The sequence below is a fragment of the Triturus cristatus genome, chromosome 3_1 (assembly GCF_964204655.1).
Source record: "Triturus cristatus chromosome 3_1, aTriCri1.1, whole genome shotgun sequence".
Taxonomy (NCBI): Eukaryota; Metazoa; Chordata; class Amphibia; order Caudata; family Salamandridae; genus Triturus; species Triturus cristatus.
In genome coordinates, this window is record NC_140583.1 from 1,158,870,433 (window position 1) to 1,158,893,273 (window position 22,841).

The 22,841-nt window shown below is 47.6% G+C and overlaps 1 protein-coding gene across 2 annotated transcripts in view; it reads right to left on the reverse strand.

The window, feature by feature from the left end:
• The window catches only part of LOC146861680 (uncharacterized), a 262,005-nt gene that overhangs the window by 129,467 nt on the left and 109,697 nt on the right, over positions 1–22,841 (reverse strand). For both annotated transcript variants that reach the window (XM_085646043.1, XM_085646044.1), the window contains exon 3: positions 12,201–12,305. In XM_085646043.1, coding sequence (XP_085502169.1) covers positions 12,201–12,305 — 105 coding nt within the window. The remainder of the gene's footprint in view (positions 1–12,200; positions 12,306–22,841) is intronic.

Consider the following 22,841-nt stretch of genomic DNA (forward strand, 5'->3'; position numbering starts at 1 on the left):
TAAGCCCCTAGTGTATAATAGGGCATGGGGATTAAAACTACCTCTTAAAACAGGCCACAGGGCGTTTTTGCACACGTTAACTCAGGCCCCGTCCCCTCCCTTCACCACTGTGTAAACACGCCCTGTGTCCATTTTTAGTTGGGAGATTAAGTTCATTTGAATCCTGAGGGTCCCTAGGGTCCAACTAGCCCACTAGGTACCTCCAGTAAGTGCCACAGAGCTGCGTTGCAGAGAGGTGTAAAAAGTGGCACGGCCTGGACCACCTCTCTGCAATGCAGCTCAGTGGCGCTTACTGGAAGCACTTGGTGGGCTAGTTAGCCCCCAGGGGCCCTCAGTATTGAAGGGAAATTATATCCCCAATTTAAAACGTGCCATAGTGCGTGTTTGCACACGTCACCTCAGGCCCCGTCCCCTCCCTTCACCACTGTGTAAACGCGCCCTGTGGCTGTTCTAAGTTGAGAGATTAAGTCCCCCTGAATCCTAAGGGTCCCTAGGGTCAAACTAGACCACTAGGTACCTCCAGTAAGCGCCACAGAGCTGCGTTGCAGAGAGGTGTAAAAAGGGGCTCGGCCTCAGAACACCTGGCTGCAGCGCAGCTCCCTGGCGCATACTGGAGATGCCTGTTGGGGGCGCGTTTGCAGAGTGCTGCACGGAGGGGGCATGGCCTCCGGCACGATGCCAGTCTTTTATTTATTTTAGTTTTTTAAGAAGGGGGACTGTTTGGTTCCCCTTCTTATTCTAATTTATTGGCCCTGATGACCCCATCCCCCAGGGCCAGTCTCCTAATTATATTTTTTTGACCCCAATCCCCAGGGCCGGCCACTGTTTTTTATTATTTTTAAAAAATATATATTTATAGACACACCTAGGACATGCTGGACAAACCGTACGTACCCATCACCATGACGATTTGCGTGATATTCATTAAAAGGCGACTATGCATGCAATGAATCCACATGGAATGTATTTACACCACTAGTGAAGCTCTGACATGTCTGATGCCCTACCGTGCCTAATCCTGGTAGACACCCTTGTCGTTTATTTATACAAACATGGGTAGCTATTGACGGGCACATTTAATACACATGCACACCAAGCCATTCAAAGGGGATTCGACAAAAATTCGACCAAAACTATGCAAGAAACCCCCCTCACGGTTAATAAAACACACATCCACTGCCGGATGTGTAATACTTTTTATTTTACTCTCTGGAAAGGGGACGAACATCACTTGAGAGTCACAGCGTGCTCCTGACAGAGCCCAATGCTGTGTTACACCCACCATTGCCTGCCGAGTGCCACACACCTCTGTGTTGTATTCCACTAGCTAGTGCATATGCTATGACACTCTCTAGCCCATGTGCACTGTAACACCACCCCGTGAATATGTCATGCCACACTTGTCTTCGCACGGGTTATATTGCCCCATATAACGTGCCTTTCTCGATGCCTATGTTATAACGCACAGTGCTATGCCATACATATTACAATCTGGGATCCATATCTTTGTCACAGTGCATATGCAACGTTACACTCCCCAGCACATATTTTATATTACAACTTTAGAGACTAGTTAGGTTACACAACACTGCCGTGTGCATATTATACTCCAAGGCGCATATCGCATAGCACGCGCTAGTGCCTGTGCTATCTCGCGCTCTCCCATGAATCTGTCATTGCGCACAATGTATTGCATATTATATTTCACGCCCGGTTCATCTTATATCACACTTTTTGGTGCATAGTTTATACCATACACTATATCTAGTTTTCATTTTCAATCGTGCTCTCAGGACTATGTTCTATATAACACTGTGTTCACCTACCCTTTTCACGGGCATTACATTTTGCGATAGGGGGTGGAGGGTCAGGGGGTGTTTCTGCCAAGTGAGCCCGGAGTCACAGTCACAAACGTCCTCTTCTTCCTGAATAAAAGTGAGATTATGCTGCATACTTGTTCATATTTTAAGTAGTTCGCACAGACACAATGTTTTAAAAACAATAAAGTTCCTAATACCCGCCTTCTCTGAACAGTTAGCTTGCTGCCCCATCCCCTTCCTCCCTATCCTCTGTTGTGTGAATCCATGGACTAGCCTCCTCCCTCCTGCCATGCATGGTCTGATGTGCTGCCACTGCCCTCAATTTAGTATGATGTACCAGTCCACTCCTCCTGCCCTCCATTGCCCAATTCTATGCCCCATCATTGACCTCCTGCTTAAACTCTGTGCTTAGCTTGCTGCCCCTATTCTCCTTCCCCCTGCCCTCCGATGTCTTTGTGCATGCCCCTGCTCCATCCTTTTTGCCCACCATGTCCCATGGACCTGCCACTCCTATCTACTCTGAGTGTTCTGTTGAGCTGCCACTCCCCTCCCACCTGCCTAGCATTGTCAGATGACTGTAACCTGTCCCTGCCACCTCCACCCTGCCTGTCCACATGCCATGCCCCTATCCTCTTCCTCCTGTCCTACATGGTCCATTGTACTGCCACACCCTTCTGCCCTCCCTGGTCTGTTGTGCTGCAACTGCTCCTCCTGCCTGCCCCGTGTGGTCTGTTGTGAGGTCCCTTCCCCTGAACTTTCTTGTCTGTGCACAGGTCCTGACCCTTCCTTCTATCCTCCATCGTCCTTTGTGCATGCCCCTCCACCCTCCTTCTTGCCCATCATAGCCATTGTGCTGCCACTAACCCTCCCACTTGCCATGCATGGTCTTCTGTGCTGCCATGGCCCCTCCCACCTTCCCTGTGTGGTCAGTTAGCTGCCCCTGACCCCCTCCCACCTTCCCTCCATGGTCTGTGTGTATGCCATCACAGTCTCACTGTTGCTCTTCATGGTGTGTCTTGCTTCTAGTGCCCATCCTGCCTGACCTCCATGGCTATCTTGCTGCTCCTGCCCTGCCCCCTTGCCCCCAGCCCTACTCCCTCCCTCCTGGCTTGTCTGTTCCATTGTAATGCCCCTGATCTGTCCCTCCTGCCCTTTATGGTCTGTTATATTGCAGCTTTCTCTCCTGTCTGTCCATTATGGTCAGCTAGCTACCATTGCCTCTTGCCCCTCTGTTCTCTGTTGTCCATGTGCATGGTCCTGTCCCCTCCCTCTTGCTTTCTATGGATTGTTGTGCTGCACTCCCGTCCTGCATGCCCTGTGTGGTGTATTGTGCTGCTGCAAACCCTGATGCCTGCCCTGCAGGGTCAGTTTGGTGCACCTCTCCATGTCCCTCCTGTCCTCTGTTATCAAAGTCCATGTCCCTATCCCATTTCCTTCCATGATCCAATGTACCATACTTGCGAACATTTTGAACTTGGTAAGAGGGAGATTTTGAAAAAAAACTGGGGTATTGATTTTCCCCTTTGAGTTACATTGAAAAAGAGGATATTGTAGACAGGAGACAGATCAAATAAAGCCCATTTGAGCTTAAAAACATTGGACGTTTCCTGGCTGAATCGGGTCTGTTGGCATGTATGGTTGTACTACCATTGCCTCTTCCTTCTGCCCACAATGGTCTATTACATTGCCACAGCCTTGAAGGAGGGTAGATTTTGTATCACAGGGGGCCCCTGGCCCGTTCTGTCCACACCTGAAGTATGAGACCCTTGTCCTTGCCCTGCCAGCTGCATTTGTAGGCCGTATTAAATTGACCAGCGGGTCCTGTGTTGCTATATAATTATCCTGAGACATCCTTACCACTCAGCCAGCATAAAACCCCTGTGTAGGCCCTTCTGTTCAATATGTAGGCCTCTTTGTTAAATTGACCATAGCTCTGCAATTTTAGTGTATAGCAGTCTGAAGGCAGGTCTGCGAGGCCTTCTGATCCAAACTAGTAGCCCCCACCCTACCCGAGTGCTCCGTGCTCGGTATCAAAGTTCAACATCCCCCTGAAGCTGTCGACATACAGTAGGCTGCATCCTGGACTGGTACTTGCTTCCTGGGCAGGTTTCCCGCTTTTAAGGAAGTGGCAACCGCAGAGCGTCAAGTTAGGAGAACTGAGGAGATTTTATACATGAATATATTGAATTCCCGTACAATACCCATTATTTTCTGCTTGCTCTATGGAACTTACGATAAGCGATTGGCCTGAGAGACTGACCTTTTCACCCAGTCCATTGTCAGCATTAAGTGGGTAAATGACGAAATGTCTGGTAAAATCTGCAGACGAAGCTTTTGGGTAGCATACGTAGGTAGATGTAGCGTGCAAAGGAGCCCACAAAATGATATAAAAAGGGAGCACCCACAGATATCGACGGACTACCTCGCCGTCTGTATGTAGGTTAACAGGCAGTGCAGGTTTTCCCCAAGAGCTGGGAGCTCTTGTCTTCCTTTGCTTAAAATGTCTTGCTCTGCTTTGCTTGAAGTATCTTATTCTATTTTACCTATATGAAATGTCATGTTATGTTTAACCATTGTTCTCTTTACTTTTGCATTTAAAAGATTTTGTATTGTAATTGCAGGAATGCTTGCTCTAAGAGTAAACGTGAGTGTTCCTAGGTAACATTTTCCTTGGTGTAACTTGTTTCTCATGATGCATTTATAGATGTGTTTTCTCTCTCTCTCTGTCAGTACATTAATTGAGATACAGAGAATATTATGACAGCTGTATGATTATCTGGATTCTGTATTTTGTACTTTATGTCTCTATTCTGCGGTTTCTTTGAAGTTGCATCTTCTCATTAAACTGCCATTGTATTCTGCCTCCAATTCCATGTCTCATATGTCTGTTTTCTTCATTTTTGGAGCAAGCGTTCCTAGGCACCCCGGCTCAAATTAAGGTGCCCCTTTTGTCCCTGACTCACTCTCCTGCTCAGTTCTGTGGTGGCTCCCGGGGATCTGGGGACCGCCCCTAGCTTCCTTGACCCGTAATAGATCTTCCCTCCAACAGCCTCTCTTGCAAGTCCTGTATTGTTGGTTTGTTGCCCCTGCCCCCCTTTCCACTGCCCTCCATAGTCTGTTGTGCTTCCACGGCCCTTCCTGCCTGCTCAGTGTGGTTAAATTGTTGCCTTTGCACCCTCCTACCTGCCTTCAATTTTCAGAGTCCGTGCCCCTGGCCTCTGCCTCTCAACAGTATCCTAATGAACAACTAGATTGCTAACATTCTATATTTATTACAAAAGTGTGGAACGCCTGACATCATCTTGATGTAATCAAAACTGTAATACCTAGAGCATTTCCTTTAGAAATTACATATATGAGAGGGTCTTATTGGCATCAAAATTATGGTTAGTGCTCTAAAAGACTAAAATAAGGACATATTTTCTGAGTTTTCAAATAGCGACAAAGCACTTTTAAATTATTTGTTATCTTTATGTTTTTTTATCCAGTTGACCACTTGATTAAATGTTGCACTTAGGGGAGAGGATGTGGTGTTACTTCCAGAACTGCAGACTTTGCAACTGGGGAACCAGGTTGAAGTTTCTGCTTCAGCTCGACATTCTGTGATTCTGGTCAAATCACTTAGTCTCCCCATGTCTACAACCAAAATGAATTTGTTCTTGTGTGATGTAACCAATGCTCATGTAAAGCACTCCAATACCTGACAAGTCTGCACTATATAACACTGCAAAAACACAAAATAATAAGTGTTTTGCACACTTCTGTCATTGGGCTATATTTGGGCTACATCTGGGTGATTTTGGGCTACATTTGGGCTCTTTTGTCTCCGGTGGCCATCTTGGGAGATTTATTTGTTATGAAGTTTCCTAATTTCCTCATGTACTGCAGTCTCCTCAGTAGGAAATGCTTTCAGTTTTTTACTTTGATTCCATCATGAAGGTATTCAGATATGTCACACATTTGCCATAAATTCTGAATGTTAGCACTCTAGTTGCTCATTAGATCACTGTAGTAAAACTACTGCACCATGGAAGTCTGCTCCTGGTATTAAAAGTGCATGTTTCAGTCTGCATGTCAGAATTTTTTAATGAAATAGAAGAGGATTTGAGAAGTCACTCAAAATGTGCCCTCATTTTCTTTCTTCAGCATTAATCATAATTTCTATGGCAAAATGAACCTCCTCATTGTGTTCCTTTTTAAATTAAATGTTTTAAGTGTTACCAGTTTATTCCAATCAAGATGGCTTCAGGTGTGCCTTACTTTTGTCATAATGAAGACAGTAAGCGCTCTAGTTGTTTTTAAGAACATTCTGGGACATTCTGTCATTGGGCTATACTTGGGCTACATCTGGGTGATATTTGGGCTACATTTGGGCTCTTTTGTCTCTGGTGGCCATCTTGGGAGACCTATTTGTTATGAAGTTTCCTAATTTCCTCATTTACTGCAGTCTCCTCAGTAGGAAATACTTTCAGTTTTTTACTTTGATTCCATCAAGAAGGCATTCAGATGTGTCACACATTTGCCATAAATTCAGAATGTTAGCACTCTTTTTGCTCATTAGATCACTGTAGTAAAGCTACTGCTCACCAGGGAAAACTGCTGCTGGTATTGAAAGTGCATGTTTCAGTCTGCATGTCAGAATTTTTTAATGAAATAGAAGAGGATTTGAGAAGTCACTCAAAATGTGCCCTAATTTTTCTTTCTGCAGCACTAATCATACTTTTTATGGAAAAATGAACCCCCTCATTTTGTTCCTTTTTAAATTAAATGTTTTAAGAGTTACCACTTTAATCCAAGCAAGATGGCTTCAGGTGTGCCATACGTTTATCATAAGTAGGACTGTTAGCGCTCTAGTAGTTCTTTGGAACACTCTGGGAAGCTGCAGTAGAACACAAAGGAATCAACTGACAGTCTCTGCCCTTGTTGGATGTACATGTTTTACTGAGAATGTCAGACTTCATTCTCACATGACTGAGAAAGATAATGTGAATTTACAGAAAATAAGCTCTCAGTTTAGCCTATAGATCACCTTCCAAACCTCTGTGGTAAAAGCATGAGAAAATATTTTTCTCTCAATCATGATATCCCAGCAGAAGGCTTTTTCACATGGTGAAATCACCTTAGAACATACCACAATTCGTAAAATGAGTATGGTACCATCAACAAATGATTTATAATGTAACTAAAGTCTTAAAACCTTCTATTAACTGCAATGCTTTTTAATGAGGTGCTATCATGTATATTGGTCCCAAGATGGCTGCCAACACTTCTTGGATGAAGTGCTGACAGCCAATCAGATCTCAGGATGAGATGTGTGGTTAGGCTCCGCCCACATATATATATGCTTTTAAATGCTATTTTCTCAGGAAATACTGAACAGATTTACACCAGACCTGCAAAAGGCACTTCCTTGACCTTATGGCTACCTCTCTGCCAAATTTCAAGTAATTCTGTTCAGCCGTTCGGGCTGTAGCTGTGTCTAAAGGTCCTATGGAAAAATGCATGGGGAAAACGCGTTTTGGGACCCCCCTTTTTTCTCGGCCCCTGCTTGACGAATCCCCCCGAGACTTTCAGGGTAGGAGCGGAGCGTAGCGCCCCACCTATTTTGAAAATTTCGCGAGGATTCGTCGACCGGCGCCAAAGTTATTCCAAATAGAATGTTGCGGATTTCCTATGGAAACAGGGTCCTAACTATATCTACCTACTGGCGACCGCCAGTAGGTAATATATATTCACTGAAAAAACCATAGGTTTCACACACGTTATAGTTAGGAATTAGCATTTAAAAAACCTTGCAAATTCACTTAAAAAACCATAGGTTTCACACATGTTATAGTTAGCTGGACATTTCACTCGTGAAAAACCATTGAAATTCCCCCGTTATAGTTAGTGCAGGCAACTATAACTCACACGACCGCAATCCTCTGCTGATGACGTCAGATATTACATCACTGTATTTAGACACCTATTTACCCATGTCTTCTTCCATTAATCTTTAGCTATACATATATTACAAATATTTTTTTTTCAGAAAGACACATATGTCATCAGTGATGTAATATTTTAAATGCTAATTCCTAACTATAACGTGTGTGAAACCTATGGTTTTTTCAGTGAATTTGTACGGTTTTTTAAATGCTAAGTTATGTATTTATTTATTTCTTTTTTTAAAGTTTTTCACCGTGCGCGTAGCGTACGCGCACGGTGCGCTTCGCGCACCGCGCGCCCACGTTACGCAGTTCGCGGAATTTTTCCGTTTCTACCGTACGCTCACGCTACGCGCACTCCGCGATTTTTCGAAAAAAAATGAAAATAAATTTTGGCCCTTGGGGGTCCTTCTGGGACCCCCTGACAAAGGCTAGGGGGTCAGGAACTGTCCACCCTGCCCCCTTTCCACGTTCTCCACCTTTGTTTTTCACCCCCTCAGACTGCGAGAGACAAAATGGCGGCCGACACTTCCTGGTTTCGACCGATTCGAATGTTTACTAAGATCTAACAACCAATCAGAATCGCGCTCGCGCACGGCAGCGTGCGCGTACGGTACATTTTAACGTACGCGCACGGAGCGCGCCTATATATATTGATTTAAATGCTATTTTCTCAGGAAATACTGAACAGATTTACACCAGACCTGCAAAAGGCACATCCCTGACCTGAGGACTACCTCTCTGCCAAATTTCAAGTAATTCTGTTCAGCCGTTCGGGCTGTAGCTTGGACTAAAGGTCCTATGGAAAAATGCATGGGGAAAACGCGTTTTGGGACCCCCCCTTTTTCTCAGCCCCCGCTTGACGAATCCCCCCGAGACTTTCAGGGAAGGAGCGGAGCGCCGCACTTATTTTGAAAATTTCGCGAGGATTCGTCAATCGGCGCCAAAGTTATTTCAAATAGAATGTTGCGGATTTCCTATGGAAACACAATCCTAACTATAACTATCTACTGGCGACCGCCAGTAGATAATATACATACATATATATACATACACACACACACACACACACACACACACTTGTAAAGCGCTCTGATGTTCGTGCTATTGAAAACTATCAATATATATATATATATACACACACACACACGCACACACACACACACACACACACACACTCAATAAAAAAAACAAAAGTTAATGCTTTAATGCTTAGTTATAGTACGGAAATGTTTTTACCCCATACAAACCCAAATCAAACTACACAAACGTAAGTAATTCTCTAGTTATAACTTTCATTTACAATTCATCCACCACCTTCAAATTATTATAAAGTAGTGCACCTCCATACACACACTTTCAGGCTCACTGCCCAGACAATGGTAACTATAACTCGCATGGAAAAGGCTGAGGTATAGTTAATGTAGAGTGGCGAGTCGGTGATAAGACTGTGTTTGGAGGTGTACGACTTGTAGTCATTTAAAACTGGTACGCAAATTATACATTGCAGTTATAATAATAACGGTACAACTTTTAATGAGTTTTTAAAGTTGTGTTTGTATCGGAAGACTAAATAAAGTATTTCTAACTATAACTTATCCTTAACCTCTGTTTTTTTCAATGTATGTTTATTGTTTATGTTTCAATAAAATATCTTTCAAATCGTAGTGTGGACTGTCGTTCATTGGAATGTCGTAAAGTAGAGTGTCGTACAATACAGTGAAGCAGAGTGTTGTAGAGTCTAGTGTCACAGAGTGGAGTATTGTACAGTGGAATATAGTGGAGTAGAGTGAAGTGACGTAGCATACAGTGGAGTAAAGTGTTACACAGTGGCATGGTGTGTTGTATAGTGGAGTGGAGTATCTCAGAGTGGAGAAGTGTGTTGCACAGTGTAGTGGCAAGTTGAACAGTAGAGTTGAATGTTGTAAAGTGGAGTGTGGTGGAGTGTCACTGAGTAGAGTGTTGTAGAGTGGCATAATGTGTAGTAGGGTGTAGTGGAATAGTCGTACAGTAGAGTGGAGGAGAGTCTCACACAGTGTAGGGTCGTACAGCAGTGTGGCATTATTTGTGAGAACACAGTGCATCGTAGAGTTGTAAGTTATAGTTAGTGTTGTTTGGTAAGTGAGCTAAAAAGTGAGCGTATGGATGTGCGCTACTTATAATAATTTGAAGTTGGTGGATAAATTATAAACATAACTTTAGATTTTTCAAAGCTTGTGTAGTTCAAGGTCATTTTGTATAGATAAAAAAAGTTGTTTTCCTAACTACAACTAAGCTTTAACCTTAGATTTTTCCATTGAATTTGAAACACTTTTTAATAAAAATTTGTTTTAAATCACAGAGTCCAGTGTCATCAGCTATTGTTATGTGGAGTGCCGTACAGAACTTTGGAGAAGAGTGTTGTAAAGTCTATTGTCATAGAATGGAGTATTGTAGAGTGGAGTAGAGTAGAGCGCAGTAGTGTATCGTACAGTGTAGTAAAGTGTTATAGAGTGGAGAGGCAAGGTGTCTAATATATTGGAAGCAAGTATCATAGAGTGGAACCGTGAGTTGTACAGTAGATTGGTGTGACGTACAGTAGAGTAGGGTGTTGTAGACAGAATGGAGTAGTGTTTTTGGAGTGGAGTAGGGTGAAGTAGAGTATCGTCGAGTGGAGTATCGTACAATACAGTGGAAGAGACTGTTGTAGACTGGAGTGCCGTGTCATACAGTGGAGTGGCATATCGTCGCTAAGAGTGAAGTGGGGGGTCGCTGAGTGCAGTACAGTGGCGTAGAGAGGACGGGCATAGAGTGAAGTACAGTGTCATAAAGCAGCATAAAGGGTAGTACAGTGTTGTAGAGTGGAGTTGCATCCAGTGGGGTAGAGCAGAGTATGGTACAGTGGCATAGAGTGGGATAAAGTGTAGCACGGTGGAGTATACTGGTGTAGGGTAGCGTAGAGTGGAGTAGAGTGGAATGGCGTCTCGTAGACTATAGTGGCATGGAGTGCAGTAGACTGGAGTGGCGTAGCATACAGTTAAGTAAAGTGTCATAAATTGGAGTACCGTGTTGAACAGTAGAATGTAGTGGTGTGGCATTCAGTATTGGAACGCATTGTACACTACAGCAGAGTAGAGTGGCATACAGTCTAGTAGAGTTTTGTGGGGTGGTGTACAGTAAAGTACAGTGTGGTAGAGAGGATTGGCATACAGTATTATAGAGTACAATGGTATAGCGTGGGGTGGTGTACAATGGAGTAATGTACTGTGTCACAGAGTGGAGTAAAGTGGGGTGCAGTGGCATACAAAGAGTTGCGTACACTGCTGTATAGTGGACTAGAGTATCTCAGAGTGGTATAGAGTGGAGCAGAATGTTGTACAGTGCTGTGCATTATAGTATAGTGTTCTACCGTGGAGTGTAGGGGTATAGACTGGACTAAAATATCAGAGTGTGGCATACAGTGTAGCAGAGTGTTGTAGCATAGAGTTGCATAGAGTGCAGTATTGTGTTAAATACTGAAGCTGCGTAGAGTGTACTGTTGTACAGTAGCGTGAACTGAGGTAAAGTCTCATTGAGTAGAGTTGAGTGGAGTAACATAGTGTGGAGTAAAGTACATTAGGGTGTACTAGTGTGTTGTTGAGTAGAGTGGCATGAAGTGGAGTGTAGTAAAGTAGCGTAGGTAACAAACGTATACATTTGAGTGGGGTCTTGTACAGTATAGTAGAGCGCTGTGTCGTACTTTATAGAACAGTGTTGTATAGTAGAATAGTGTGTTATACACTGGAGTGTACTGGCATAGAGTGGAGTACAGAGTTGGACAGTGGAGTGCACAGGGATAGAGTGGAGTAGAGGGTCATAGAGTGCCATTAAGTTTAGGAGACTTTTATAGAGGGGAGTTATATAGACTGGAGGAGAGTGTTGTACAGTGGAGTGGCCTGGAGTGCAGTGACGTAGACTCTAGTGGCGTAGAGTAGATTACTGTGCAGTGGAGTATCATACAGTGGAATAGCATACAGTGGAGTGTAAAAGAATGGAGTGGAATAGCGTAAAGTTGAGTGGTGTAGAGTAGGGTACAGTGGAGTGGCATACATTGAAGTGGCGTAGCGTATAGTCAAGGAAATGGTTATAAATTGAGTGGTGTCTCATATAGTAGAGTGCTGTGCTGTGTTGTACAGTGTTGTAAACTGTTGTAGAGAGGAATAGAGTGTTGTACAATAGAGTATTCGGGAATAGAGTCTAGTAGAGTGGCATAGAGTGTAGCAGAGTTTGTAGAGTGGAGGAGAGTACACTGTTGTAGAGTGGAAAAGGGTATAGTGGAACGGGTTACAGTGGACTGGGGTACAGTGTTTACTATTTACCGTTGTGTGCATGTGAGGGGGCCATGTACAAGACTTATTTATATATATGGTGCATGTGATCAAAAATACCTACTTTCATTTCACTGGATAGAATGGCTTTTTCACGACTTACTCACCTGGAGACTGACTGATGTTCTGTCTTCGCTCTGACTCTTCATGGTGCATGAAACACACATCCTTATTTTCTCTTAATGAGAAGACAGAGCTGGCAATTAGAGGACCTGTTTTAAATGTAAAAAGAAAAAATAAGAATCATAAAGCTCTGTGTATAAACCAAATACGTCAGAAGTATCATGGGACACCGTCTGGGACAAGAATACTGGAATGCACCACAACTTACTACTTATTGGTAAAACCTCCAGAACTGCAGCCATGAGGAGAACCTTTAGCATGATACAGGCATTTCATGCCAGAGTTTTCCTCGTGATTATGGTAAGCAATGCAGCCAGTAAGCAGCTAGAGTTTATGTACAGTAAAATCAGATCACCGAGCAATAATGAAATAAACAGCTTGGAAGGGTGGGGGGGGGCTGCCTTATTTTTCTATCTACAGGAAAGTGCCTCTTTTTATATGATCAGCCTCCTTGCCCGCATAGTTTGCCTAATGCTGCTGTTTTTTTGACTCTGTAGTGCACTGGGCCCTGCTGTCCAGGCCCCAGATCATGTGCACTGATCCCTCAAAGTTGTGTTTAATTGGCTAATACCCGATTGGCGTAAGTAACTTACCTATAAGTCCTTAGTATATGGTACAAGAGGTACAGTGGACTAGTAAGTTAAATGTCACTGGTGGGCTGCAGCACTCAATTGTGCCACCACTACAGTGACAAGGTAAAAACATGGTTTATCACAGCCTCGTCGGAAAGCTTGTAACCTGCCAACTTGACATGGCAACATAAACCCTTTTGCCAAATCCAAACCTCCATTTTTAAAATTAATAACTCTCCCCTTAAGGAAGGCCTTGGTCACCCTCTAGGCAGACTGCTAAATATCAAAAAGAAGAGGATGTTTCTTGTGTGCTCGATATACCCTGACATTGAAAACTTAAACCTGTTGTTTTTATTGTAACAAGACCGGTAGCCCCTTTAGCCAACATAAAGTTGCATTAGCCATCGTATTAAGTGCTAACTTCCATTTGGAAATCCCCAAAGATAGCACTTCAAGGTATCAAATTAATTGTTGCATTAAACCAGACTCACTGCTGAAGTTTGATTTAACTTACAGTTTAAAGCAAAGGTTACTTTAGAAAGTCACCACTTTGTTATCCAGACCGCTGGTAGCCCTTGCTGACTATTTGCACCTCAGACAACAGGCTGGCCCTCCCACTAGGAACTGAAAGGTGCTCCAAGGAACAGGGGACAAAAGAAAACCATTGGTGGGAGGAGGTCTGACCTCCCCCAGCAGGATAGTTACTAGGCGGTGGCCATAGAAGGCCAGCTTCATAGAGGTTACCACCTCAGTGAAGCTTATGCAAGTCACACTTCTACAGGCCGCCTTCTTTGTGTAGGTAGACGGACTTGCATCTCCTCCAGGGAGGAACACCTGCTGCAGAACTGCTTTTCCAGGAGGAGTGACTCATTGTGCAGGGTACACCCTAGTGGTGTCCCAGGGCTCCTCATAGGGAAAGAGGCTTACGCCACCTTGGACTTGGGTAGAGAAGAGTTTCCTGGGATTGTTTGGTGTCTAAACCACCAAGAAGTGATGTACAGTGGGAAGGATTGTCTTGTGGGAACTACTGCCCCATTGGCTAGCGAGTCCTCCCCTCCCAGAAACACGAAAATGGCATAAAAGTGGCACCCAAGACACACAATACACAGATCCGTACTGGTTAGGAAGGAAGATAGAAGAAGCACAGTCCTGCTGTTCCCTGGAGCCAGCAAAGAGAGTCTGCACCAAAGACTGGATTGCACCTATTAAACTTAAGGAACCTGAAAGAGGACGGTGCCTGCTGTGCCCAGTCATTGAAAAGAGCTCCACTGCTGCCAGAACAGAAAAAGTGACTCCAAGGCTGATTGGATAGTCTCCAGTTAAGCACCAGGATCGCAAAAGCATAAAGAACCTTGCACTCTCGAGAGCCAGCTGACCAGGAACACCTGTCTGCTGCTGCAAGCCAAGGTACCCAAGTCCTGACCCTCACGAGGTTCCCACAAGTCTGTTGGGCCAGAGACTATAATCAGAGTGGCATCTGGTCTCCCTGAAGAAGATTTACTCACCTGTAAGGAGCCATTGAGACCGCTGTAGCAGGGTGACTAGCTGGCCAGTGGCAACTGAACCTGTACTAGACTCCACTAGTGCACTGTGGGAGATCGAGTCCTAAAGCTGAAGACCACCCCTGATGCTTGTGGATACCAGGATGGGCCCAGAAACTCTCCCAGTATCTCTTCAGCATCTCCAGCATTCTCAGCATCCTGTATTCCCCATGATCAGGACTGCTTCTTTGCTGGACTGCAGTGAAGGAGATACGTGCGCTGAGGACTCTGAGACGGCTGGCTAAGACAGCTAACTGTCTCCCTGGCCCTAAGTGGTTACTGTTGTAGTGTCTTGCGAGTTGGAAATGATGGAACCCTTTTAGCTCCTGATAGACTCCGTAGAACTGTGACGTAATTGTAAGAGCGGAATGCAATGAACACGGATTCAAAATGTTGTGTTCGCAGTTACATGCAGACGAATAAAGATCTGTAATACTAAGCTCCCTGTGAGGCGTAGCCATTGGCAGGTACCCATGCTGAGGAACACGCTACAACTGGTGATGAGCTAGAGCATGGGTACTCACAAACTTTCTCTCGGGGGCCAAATTTACAGTGTGGTTTGGGGCCGAGGGCCGCACCGGTGGGGGCGGGGTCAGAGGGGAAGTGTGCGGGGCTAAAGCAAACAAAATTGTGACCGTGAGGTTGAACACAGGTCCCTGCAGCAGACGCCTTCGTCCACTGAGCCACCAGACCCAGCATACACACATCTCTCTCTCTCCCTCTCCCTCTCCCCCTCCCTCTGTCTCCCTCCCGCTGTCTCTCTCCCCCTGTCTCTCTCCCCCGTCTCTCTCCCCCGTCTCTCTCCCCCTGTCTCTCTCCCCCCGTCGCCCTCCCTCCGTCGCCCTCCCTCCGTCTGTCGCCCTCCCTCCGTCTGTCGCCCTCCCTCCATCTGTCGCCCTCCCTCCGTCTGTCGCCCTCCCTCCGTCTGTCGCCCTCCCTCCGTCTGTCGCCCTCCCTCCGTCTGTCGCCCTCCTCCCTCTGTCGCCCTCCCTCCGTCTGTCGCCCTCCTCCCTCTGTCGCCCTCCTCCCTCTGTCGCCCTCCTCCCTCTGTCGCCCTCCTCCCTCTGTCGCTCTCCCTCTGTCGCTCTCCCTCTGTCGCTCTCCCTCTGTCGCTCTCCCTCCCTGTCTCCCTCCCTCTGTCTCCCTCTCTGTCTCCCTCCCTCTGTCTCCCTCCCTCTGTCTCCCTCCCTCTGTCTCCCTCCCTCTGTCTCCCTCTCTGTCTCCCTCTCGGTCTCTCCCTCCTGCTGTCTCCCTCCCTCGGTCTCCCTCCCTTTGTCTCCCTCCCTTTGTCTCCCTCCCTTTGTCTCCCTCCCTTTGTCTCCCTCCCTTTGTCTCCCTCCCTTTGTCTCCCTCCCTTTGTCTCCCTCCCTTTGTCTCCCTCCCTCTGTCTCCCTCCCTCTGTCTCCCTCCCTCTGTCTCCCTCCCTCTGTCTCCCTCCCTCTGTCTCCCTCCCTCTGTCTCCCTCCCTCTGTCTCCCTCCCTCTGTCTCCCTCCCTCTGTCTCCCTCCCTCTCCCTCTGTCTCTCTCCCTCTGTCTCCCTCTCTCTCCCTCCGTACGTCTCCCTCCCTGTCTCCCTCCCTGTCTCCCTCCCTGTCTCCCTCCCTGTCTCCCTCCCTGTCTCCCTCCCTGTCTCCCTCTGTCTCTCTCCCTCCGTCTCTCTCCGTCTCCCTCCCTCCATCTCCCTCCCTCTCCATCCCCATCTCTCCCTCTCCCTCTCCCTTCCTCCATCTCCCTCCCTCTCCCTTCCTCCATCTCCCTCCCTCTCCCTCCCTCCGTCCGTCTCCCTCCCTCCGTCCGTCTCCCTCCCTCTGTCTCTCTCCCTCTGTCTCTCTCCCTCGGTCTCTCTCCCTCTGTCTCTCTCCCTCTGTCTCCCTCCCTCTGTCTCCCTCCCTCCGTCTCCCTCCCTCCGTCTCCCTCCCTCTCCCTTTCCCTCTGTCTCTCTCCCTCTGTCTCTCTCCCTCTCCCTCCATTCGTCTCCCTCCCTCCGTCTCCCTCCCTCAGTCTCCCTCCCTGTCTCTCTCCCTCCCTGTCTCCCTGTCTCCCTCCCTCCGTCTCCCTCCCTCCCTTCCTGTCTCCCTCTGTCTCCCTCCCTCCATCTCCCTCTCTCCGTCTCCCTCCCTCCCTTCCTGTCTCCCTCCGTCTCCCTCCGTCTCCCTCTCTTTGTCTCCCTCCCTCCCTGTCTCCCTCCGTCTCCCTCCCTCTCTCTCTCTCTCCCTCCCTCTCCCTCCTTCCGTCCCCCTCCATCTCCCTCCCTCTGTCTCCCTCCCTCGCCCTTTGTCTCTCTCCCTCTGTCTCTCTCCCTCTGTCTCCCTCTCCCTCCCTCCGTCTCCCTCCCTCCCTCTCCCTCCCTCTGTCTCCCTCCATCTCCCTCCCTCCGTCTCCCTCTGTCTCTCTCCCTCCCTCTATCTCTCTCCCTCTGTCTCCCTCCCTCTGTCTCAATCCCTGTCTCTCTCCCTATGTCTACCTCTCCGTCCGTACGTCTCTCTGCCTCCGTCTCCCTCCGTCTCCCTCCCGCCGTCTCCCTCCCTGTCTCCCTCTGTCTCCCTCCCTCCATCTCCCTCCGTCTGTCTCCCTCCGTCTCCCTCCCTCCCTGTCTCCCTCCGTCTCCCTCCCTCTCCTTCGGTCTCCCTTTGTCTCCCTCCGTCTCCCTCCTTCCCTGTCTCCCTCCCTCCCTCTCCCTCCCCCTCCTTTCGTCACCCTCCATCTCCCTCCCTCTGTCTCCCTCCCTCTGTCTCCCTCTCTCGGTCTCTCTCTTTCTGTCTCCCTCTATCTCTCCCTGTCTCTCTCCATTCCCCTGTCTCCCTCCCTCTCCCTCTGTCTCCCTCTCCCTCTCTCTGTCACCCTCTGTCATCTCACCCATGTGTGTGTCAGCCCTCAGCCTGGGCTGAGACAGCTTCCCAGGGCGCACACACAGTCGCCCTGAGACAGCTTCCCAGCACTCACACACAGCCGCACCTGAGTACTTCACAGGTCTTTAAAAGACCATTTACATGTTAATAAAGCTTTGTTGTATTTCACCTCTTAGGCCCCTGCATCTCCACTTTGACAATCACTGGAAAGCCCTGGCCACCACAGAGCAGAGTCTCAGAGTCCGGGCTGCTGCAACCGGCAGTGTTTACACTATTTAATTTTTTTTTAAAACACATGTAGGATGTCTGCAAGGTCCACGGGCCGCCGAGGAAGGCTTGCCGGGCTGCTGGCAGCCCGCGGGCCGTACTATGAGTAACCCTGAGCTAGAGGATAAGTAACCCCAAGATCAACAGTGCTCTCCCTGAGAGTTTGCTGTGGTTCAAGCAAATTGCTTGTGCATGCCACATCAAGGATGATCCAGAGGCCAGTGAATCTCAGGGCCTTAGAGATGGCTCACCTGAACAGGTTCAAGATTAACAGCTGAGGGAGCCGGAAAGATCTTCACCCTCCATGTCAGCCACTTCCATAAATGGCTACAATACTGCCGCTTTCCTGAAACCACCACCATTCCATACCACCAACAATCCGACTATAGACTACAGATGGACTGCTTGAATAGAGAAATTTGATGATTTCATTGATGCACTTGAAGAGACTGATAACAAAAAGATTATCAAGTATCTCAAAAATCTGGCTGGCAAAGGTGCAAAAGAAGTCATAAAGAAAATGCAGCGAACTGATGAAGTTACATATGGGCAGATTAAATAAGTGTTGTATATCAAGTTTAATCCAGTGTCAAATGTTGACTATGAACAATATATCTTCAACCAAGAGCACCAGAAAGTTGGTGAAACCAAAGGAGAATAAGTGGAGAGACTTGATACACTTATCAGACATTGTAAGTTCAATGAATTTGATGATAAAGAAGCTGTGTATCGATGCATGTCAGATTAATTTGGAAGATAAATGCTGAGAGAAACTCCTAGTCTGGAGCTAGTGTTAATGGCAGTCAGAGCTGAAGAGTTTGCTGATAGAAAAGCCGCTGACATTGAGGCTAGAGGTGCCCAGAATTAATCTGTTATGAGTGTGAAAAGTAAGTCAAAACAACAAATAAAGGGCACAAAGTGATGTCTTCATGTAAAAAGATGTGTTTTGCATGTGGATTTTCGTTTCCACACAAAGGTAAATGTTCAGCTCATGGACAGATACGTAAAGGTTGTGGAAAGGAGAACCATTTTGTGAAAGTCTGGAAAGCAAACAAAAAAGTGAGTGCGTCTCAGCGGAAAGACAAAATGGCCGTCAGGACATTCCAGAAGCAATGTTCGACGCACACCCACAAGGCCAAGCGGCGACATCAGTTAAAACAAATCGACACTGAACGGAGTCTTTGTCATCTAAATCATCATCATACAGTTCTTATGTATCAGCATCAAGTGAAAGTGTTGATAATGATTGTGCCATGTCATTGTTTACCTCAGAAAAGTGCGTGCCTGTTGGTTTGGAAGCTTGTGAAGAAAAACGTCAGTCAAAGAAAGATTGACATGACAATGCACCAAAGTCATGCAAAGATTGTGTAAAGATTACACTGAAAATAAATGGCTGTTCAGGAACCTTTCATTATCGACAGTGGTGCATCGACAAACATGCCTAGGGAGAATTTTAATGAATTATCTTCACTGCCACAACTTACACCATTGAAAACCAAAGTGTATACATGGGCTGCATCGACGGCCTTAAAAAGTCAAGGTTCATTTGTAATGACAATGAAACATAAGAAACTGAAGGTGCAAGAACCCATGCATGTGCTTCAAGGCATGGTGTCAAGTGACTGTCTACTCAGTTTCAACACAGCCACTGATATGGGACAGATTTCAGTGAATTACCACATGAATGCTCACCACACCACGAAATAGTAAGTCAGTTTCTTTCATTATGGACCAGTAGTTCTAATATTGTAAGCTATCCGGTAACTAATACGACTTAAGCACAAGAGAACATCATCGTTTTAATCTCACAGTCACACTCTCAGTCCGCTTACCGGTAATTATTCCTTCAGTGCTTCCAGTACCTGCTCAACGGATTTTGTACGTGGAGTGCACAGAGTGCTGCTAGATATTGACTAGAAGCCGCGAAAGAGTTTACGATGTGAAAACTAAAAACTGAGAACGGACCACTAGCGGCAAAGTGTTCGCAATCCATGGAAAAGGTCCGCCATATTTTAACGTGTGGTAGTAATAAACACGCTATTGTTGATGGAGCGGTCAGGCGTAAAATGAACGTTCATCATTAATGAAAGAATTAAAAAGGATAAACCTAATGAAAAACGACTCCTACCGCAATGAAATTGACAATGTATAAATGGGTGAAAGCTGTCATCGGTCCGCATTAGTCACAATGTCCGTTGTTCATACTAAGTATCCACCATGTGACACCGTGAACGACACAACCGCGGTACAGATAGCTATGTATAAAATGACTGAGCAAACACTTGTAATGGTCCACAATAATCACTCTCCACACTAAATATGTCCCAAAAGGACACGTCTGATTGTAACTGAACCGCTGTGACCAAAGTGATCCCAACTGGAGGCTTGTTTAGTTGGTCCAACAAGATGGCGAGAGTGATTCTGATCAACCACCTAGCGGTGAACCCAAAAATGAGACTGGATGTGTGGTTCTTAAATATTCTTGTGGCACGACAGTGTCAATGGTATGCCAATCATACCAACTATGTATCAACGAGTCAATGAAACGTTTGTTGCCAATACGTTGCGCAATTGAAGCAAATGCATATGCATATGCCAGATGTTACGAAGTGAGATGCAACCACTATAGAAAGAAGAAAATAAACGATCGATAAAACTGAATAGTTCACAAAATCCTAATGTTGTTAGTACAGTGCCTTTTCGACCTAAAAGGTCTTAGGTAATAAAGTGTAGGTTGTGTCTAGAACATGTTGTGAGAGCGTTGTATGTTTCTTGCAAAAACTCCAGAGTATAGAACCTTTGAAACAGGGACAATGGCTACTGGGATTTCAGGAAGGTCGCTCCCCCACGCCGCACAGCACCACCTGCGTGCCCGTATCCCTCTGCTCACTGCCACCGCCGTATGTTCTAGGCCCCTCTGCCTCGGTTGTGTTCTTCACTGTAATTTGTTTATTCTTTGATATTTGTTGTTTCCTGTTTTTGCCCCCTTTTGGCCTCTGTGCCCCTCTTGCCTTTGCCCTCTGTGCCCCTTCGCCTTTGCCCCCGCTGGTGCTCTTTTGCCTTCTGTGCCCCTGTTTTTTTTGCCCGTTTTTCCCGCTGCTGCGTCCCCTGTAGCCCCGCCCCCCTGCTCGCCCATTCGTCGTCCCGCTCCCACCTCCCAGCTGCTCCTCCCTTCCACCTCCCCTTATAATGGCGGCCGCTGCGCGGTGAGGAGAGCGACCCTTGACCCTGATTTCAGGAAGGTCGCTCCCCCACGCCACACAGCACCACCTGTGTGCCCGTGTCCCTCTGCTCACTGCCACCGCCATAGGTTCTAGGCCCCTCTGCCTCGGTTGTGTTCTTCACTGTAATTTGTTTTTTCTTTGATATTTGCTGTTTCCTGTTTTTGCCCCCTTTTGGCCTTTGTGTCCCTCTTGCCATTGCCTTCTGTGCCCCTTCGCCTTTGCCCCCGCTGGTGCCCTTTTGCCTTCTGTGCCCCTGTTTTTTTTTTGCCCGTTTTTCTCGCCGCTGCGTACCCTGCGGCCCCGCCCCCCTGCTCGTCCATTCGTCATCCCGCCTCCCCGCTGTTCCTCCCTCCCACCTCCCCTTATAATGGCGGCCGCTGTGACGCCAAAGGCGCGCCTAAGGCAAGCCCGTCGGCGCCTGGACCGCGCACAGCGTCAGACCCCCTGGTTCCCACGAACGCCATGACGACCGACACCACTACGGTGCCAGCACCCTCCACGCACTCAACCCCGGACGATCACACACCTGCTTCCTGGCCGCCCCAAAGCGCACCCAAGGACCCTTCACCTGCCGGAGCTGCAGCTACACCAGCCTCCAATTCACCAAACAACCCACCAAGGCAGGACGCAACCACCTCTGATGTATACTATTTAACACCCGCTCCGTACGCAAACACGCCATTGAACTCTGGGACATGCACGACACATCCTCCCCGGACATCGTCTTCCTCACAGAGACCTGGATGAATGCCTCCTCGGCCCCAGGCGTCGCCATAGCCATTCCGGAAGGCTACAAGATTACACGCAGAGACCATACCAACGGAGTGAGATGAGGAATCGCCGTCATTCCCAAGAACACCCTCAGGATCTCGACCAGCACCGACGGTACCCTCAGCACCGCCGAACACCTGCACTTCCAGATCCACGTCAGCACGCAGTCCTTCGCCTCCACAGACTTCATCCTCCTCGGAGACCTCAACTTCCATCTCAAAAACAACAATGACAGCAACTCCACCACCCTGATCGACAACCTCGCCAACCTCGGACTCAGACAGCTCGTCACAACGCCCACCCACTCTGCTTGACACACGCTGGACCCCATCGTCTCCGCAAGCAACCACATCACTGTCAGCCACACCACCGACCTCCACTGGACCGATCACCGCTGCATCCTCTTCGCCTTCCAGAAACCCACCAGGCACCACCACACTCAGCAGGCTCCCCACAGCAGCTGGAGCAAAGTCACCGATCACCAGCTAATCACCACTCTCGCCCGAAGCCAGCCAATGGACTGCACCGACACAGACACCGCCGCCCGCAACCTCAGACAATGGATCTACGACTGCGCCAACACACTCGCCCCGATCAAGAAACCCTCCATCAGACGCTCCGACAGGAAGGCCTTCTGGTTCACCGCCGAACTCCAAGCCTCCAAACAAACCTGCAGAAAGCTCGAGAGCAAGTGGCGCCACGACCAGACCCCAGACAACTATGCAGCCCACAAGAGCGCCATCCGCAGACACCATCACCTCATCCGAACCGCCAAAAGGACCTCCTTCAAGGACCGCCTCGACAACAACGCACACGACAGCAAAGAGCTCTTCAACATCGTGAAAGAACTCTCCAACCCCAGCTCAAACACCAACGACATCCCGCCATCACAAGACCTGTGCGACTCCCTAGCCACCTTCTTCCATCGAAAGATCACCGACATCCACGACAGCTTCAACAACCAGACCTCCCAGGCAGCCAACAACACCTCAGAATCACCCCCCACCACCCGCACCAACACCCTGCTCACCTGGACCCAAGTGAATGACGACGACACCATCAAAACCATGAACAACACCCACTCCGGCTCTCCATCAGACCCATGCCCACACCACATCTTCAACAAAGCCAGCCCCACCATCACGACCCATCTCCGCAAGATCATAAACACCTCCTTCGAGACCGCCACCTTCCCGGAGAGCTGGAAGCATGCCGAGATCAACGCTCTGCTCAAAAAACCCAAGGCGGACCCGAGAGACCTCAAGAACTTCCGGCCCATCACCCTGCTCCCGTTCCCGGCAAAGGTCATCAAGAAGATCGTCAACAAACTAACCTGTTACCTTGAGGACGACAACATCCTGGACCCAACCCAGTCCGGATTCCGCAAAAACCACAGCACCG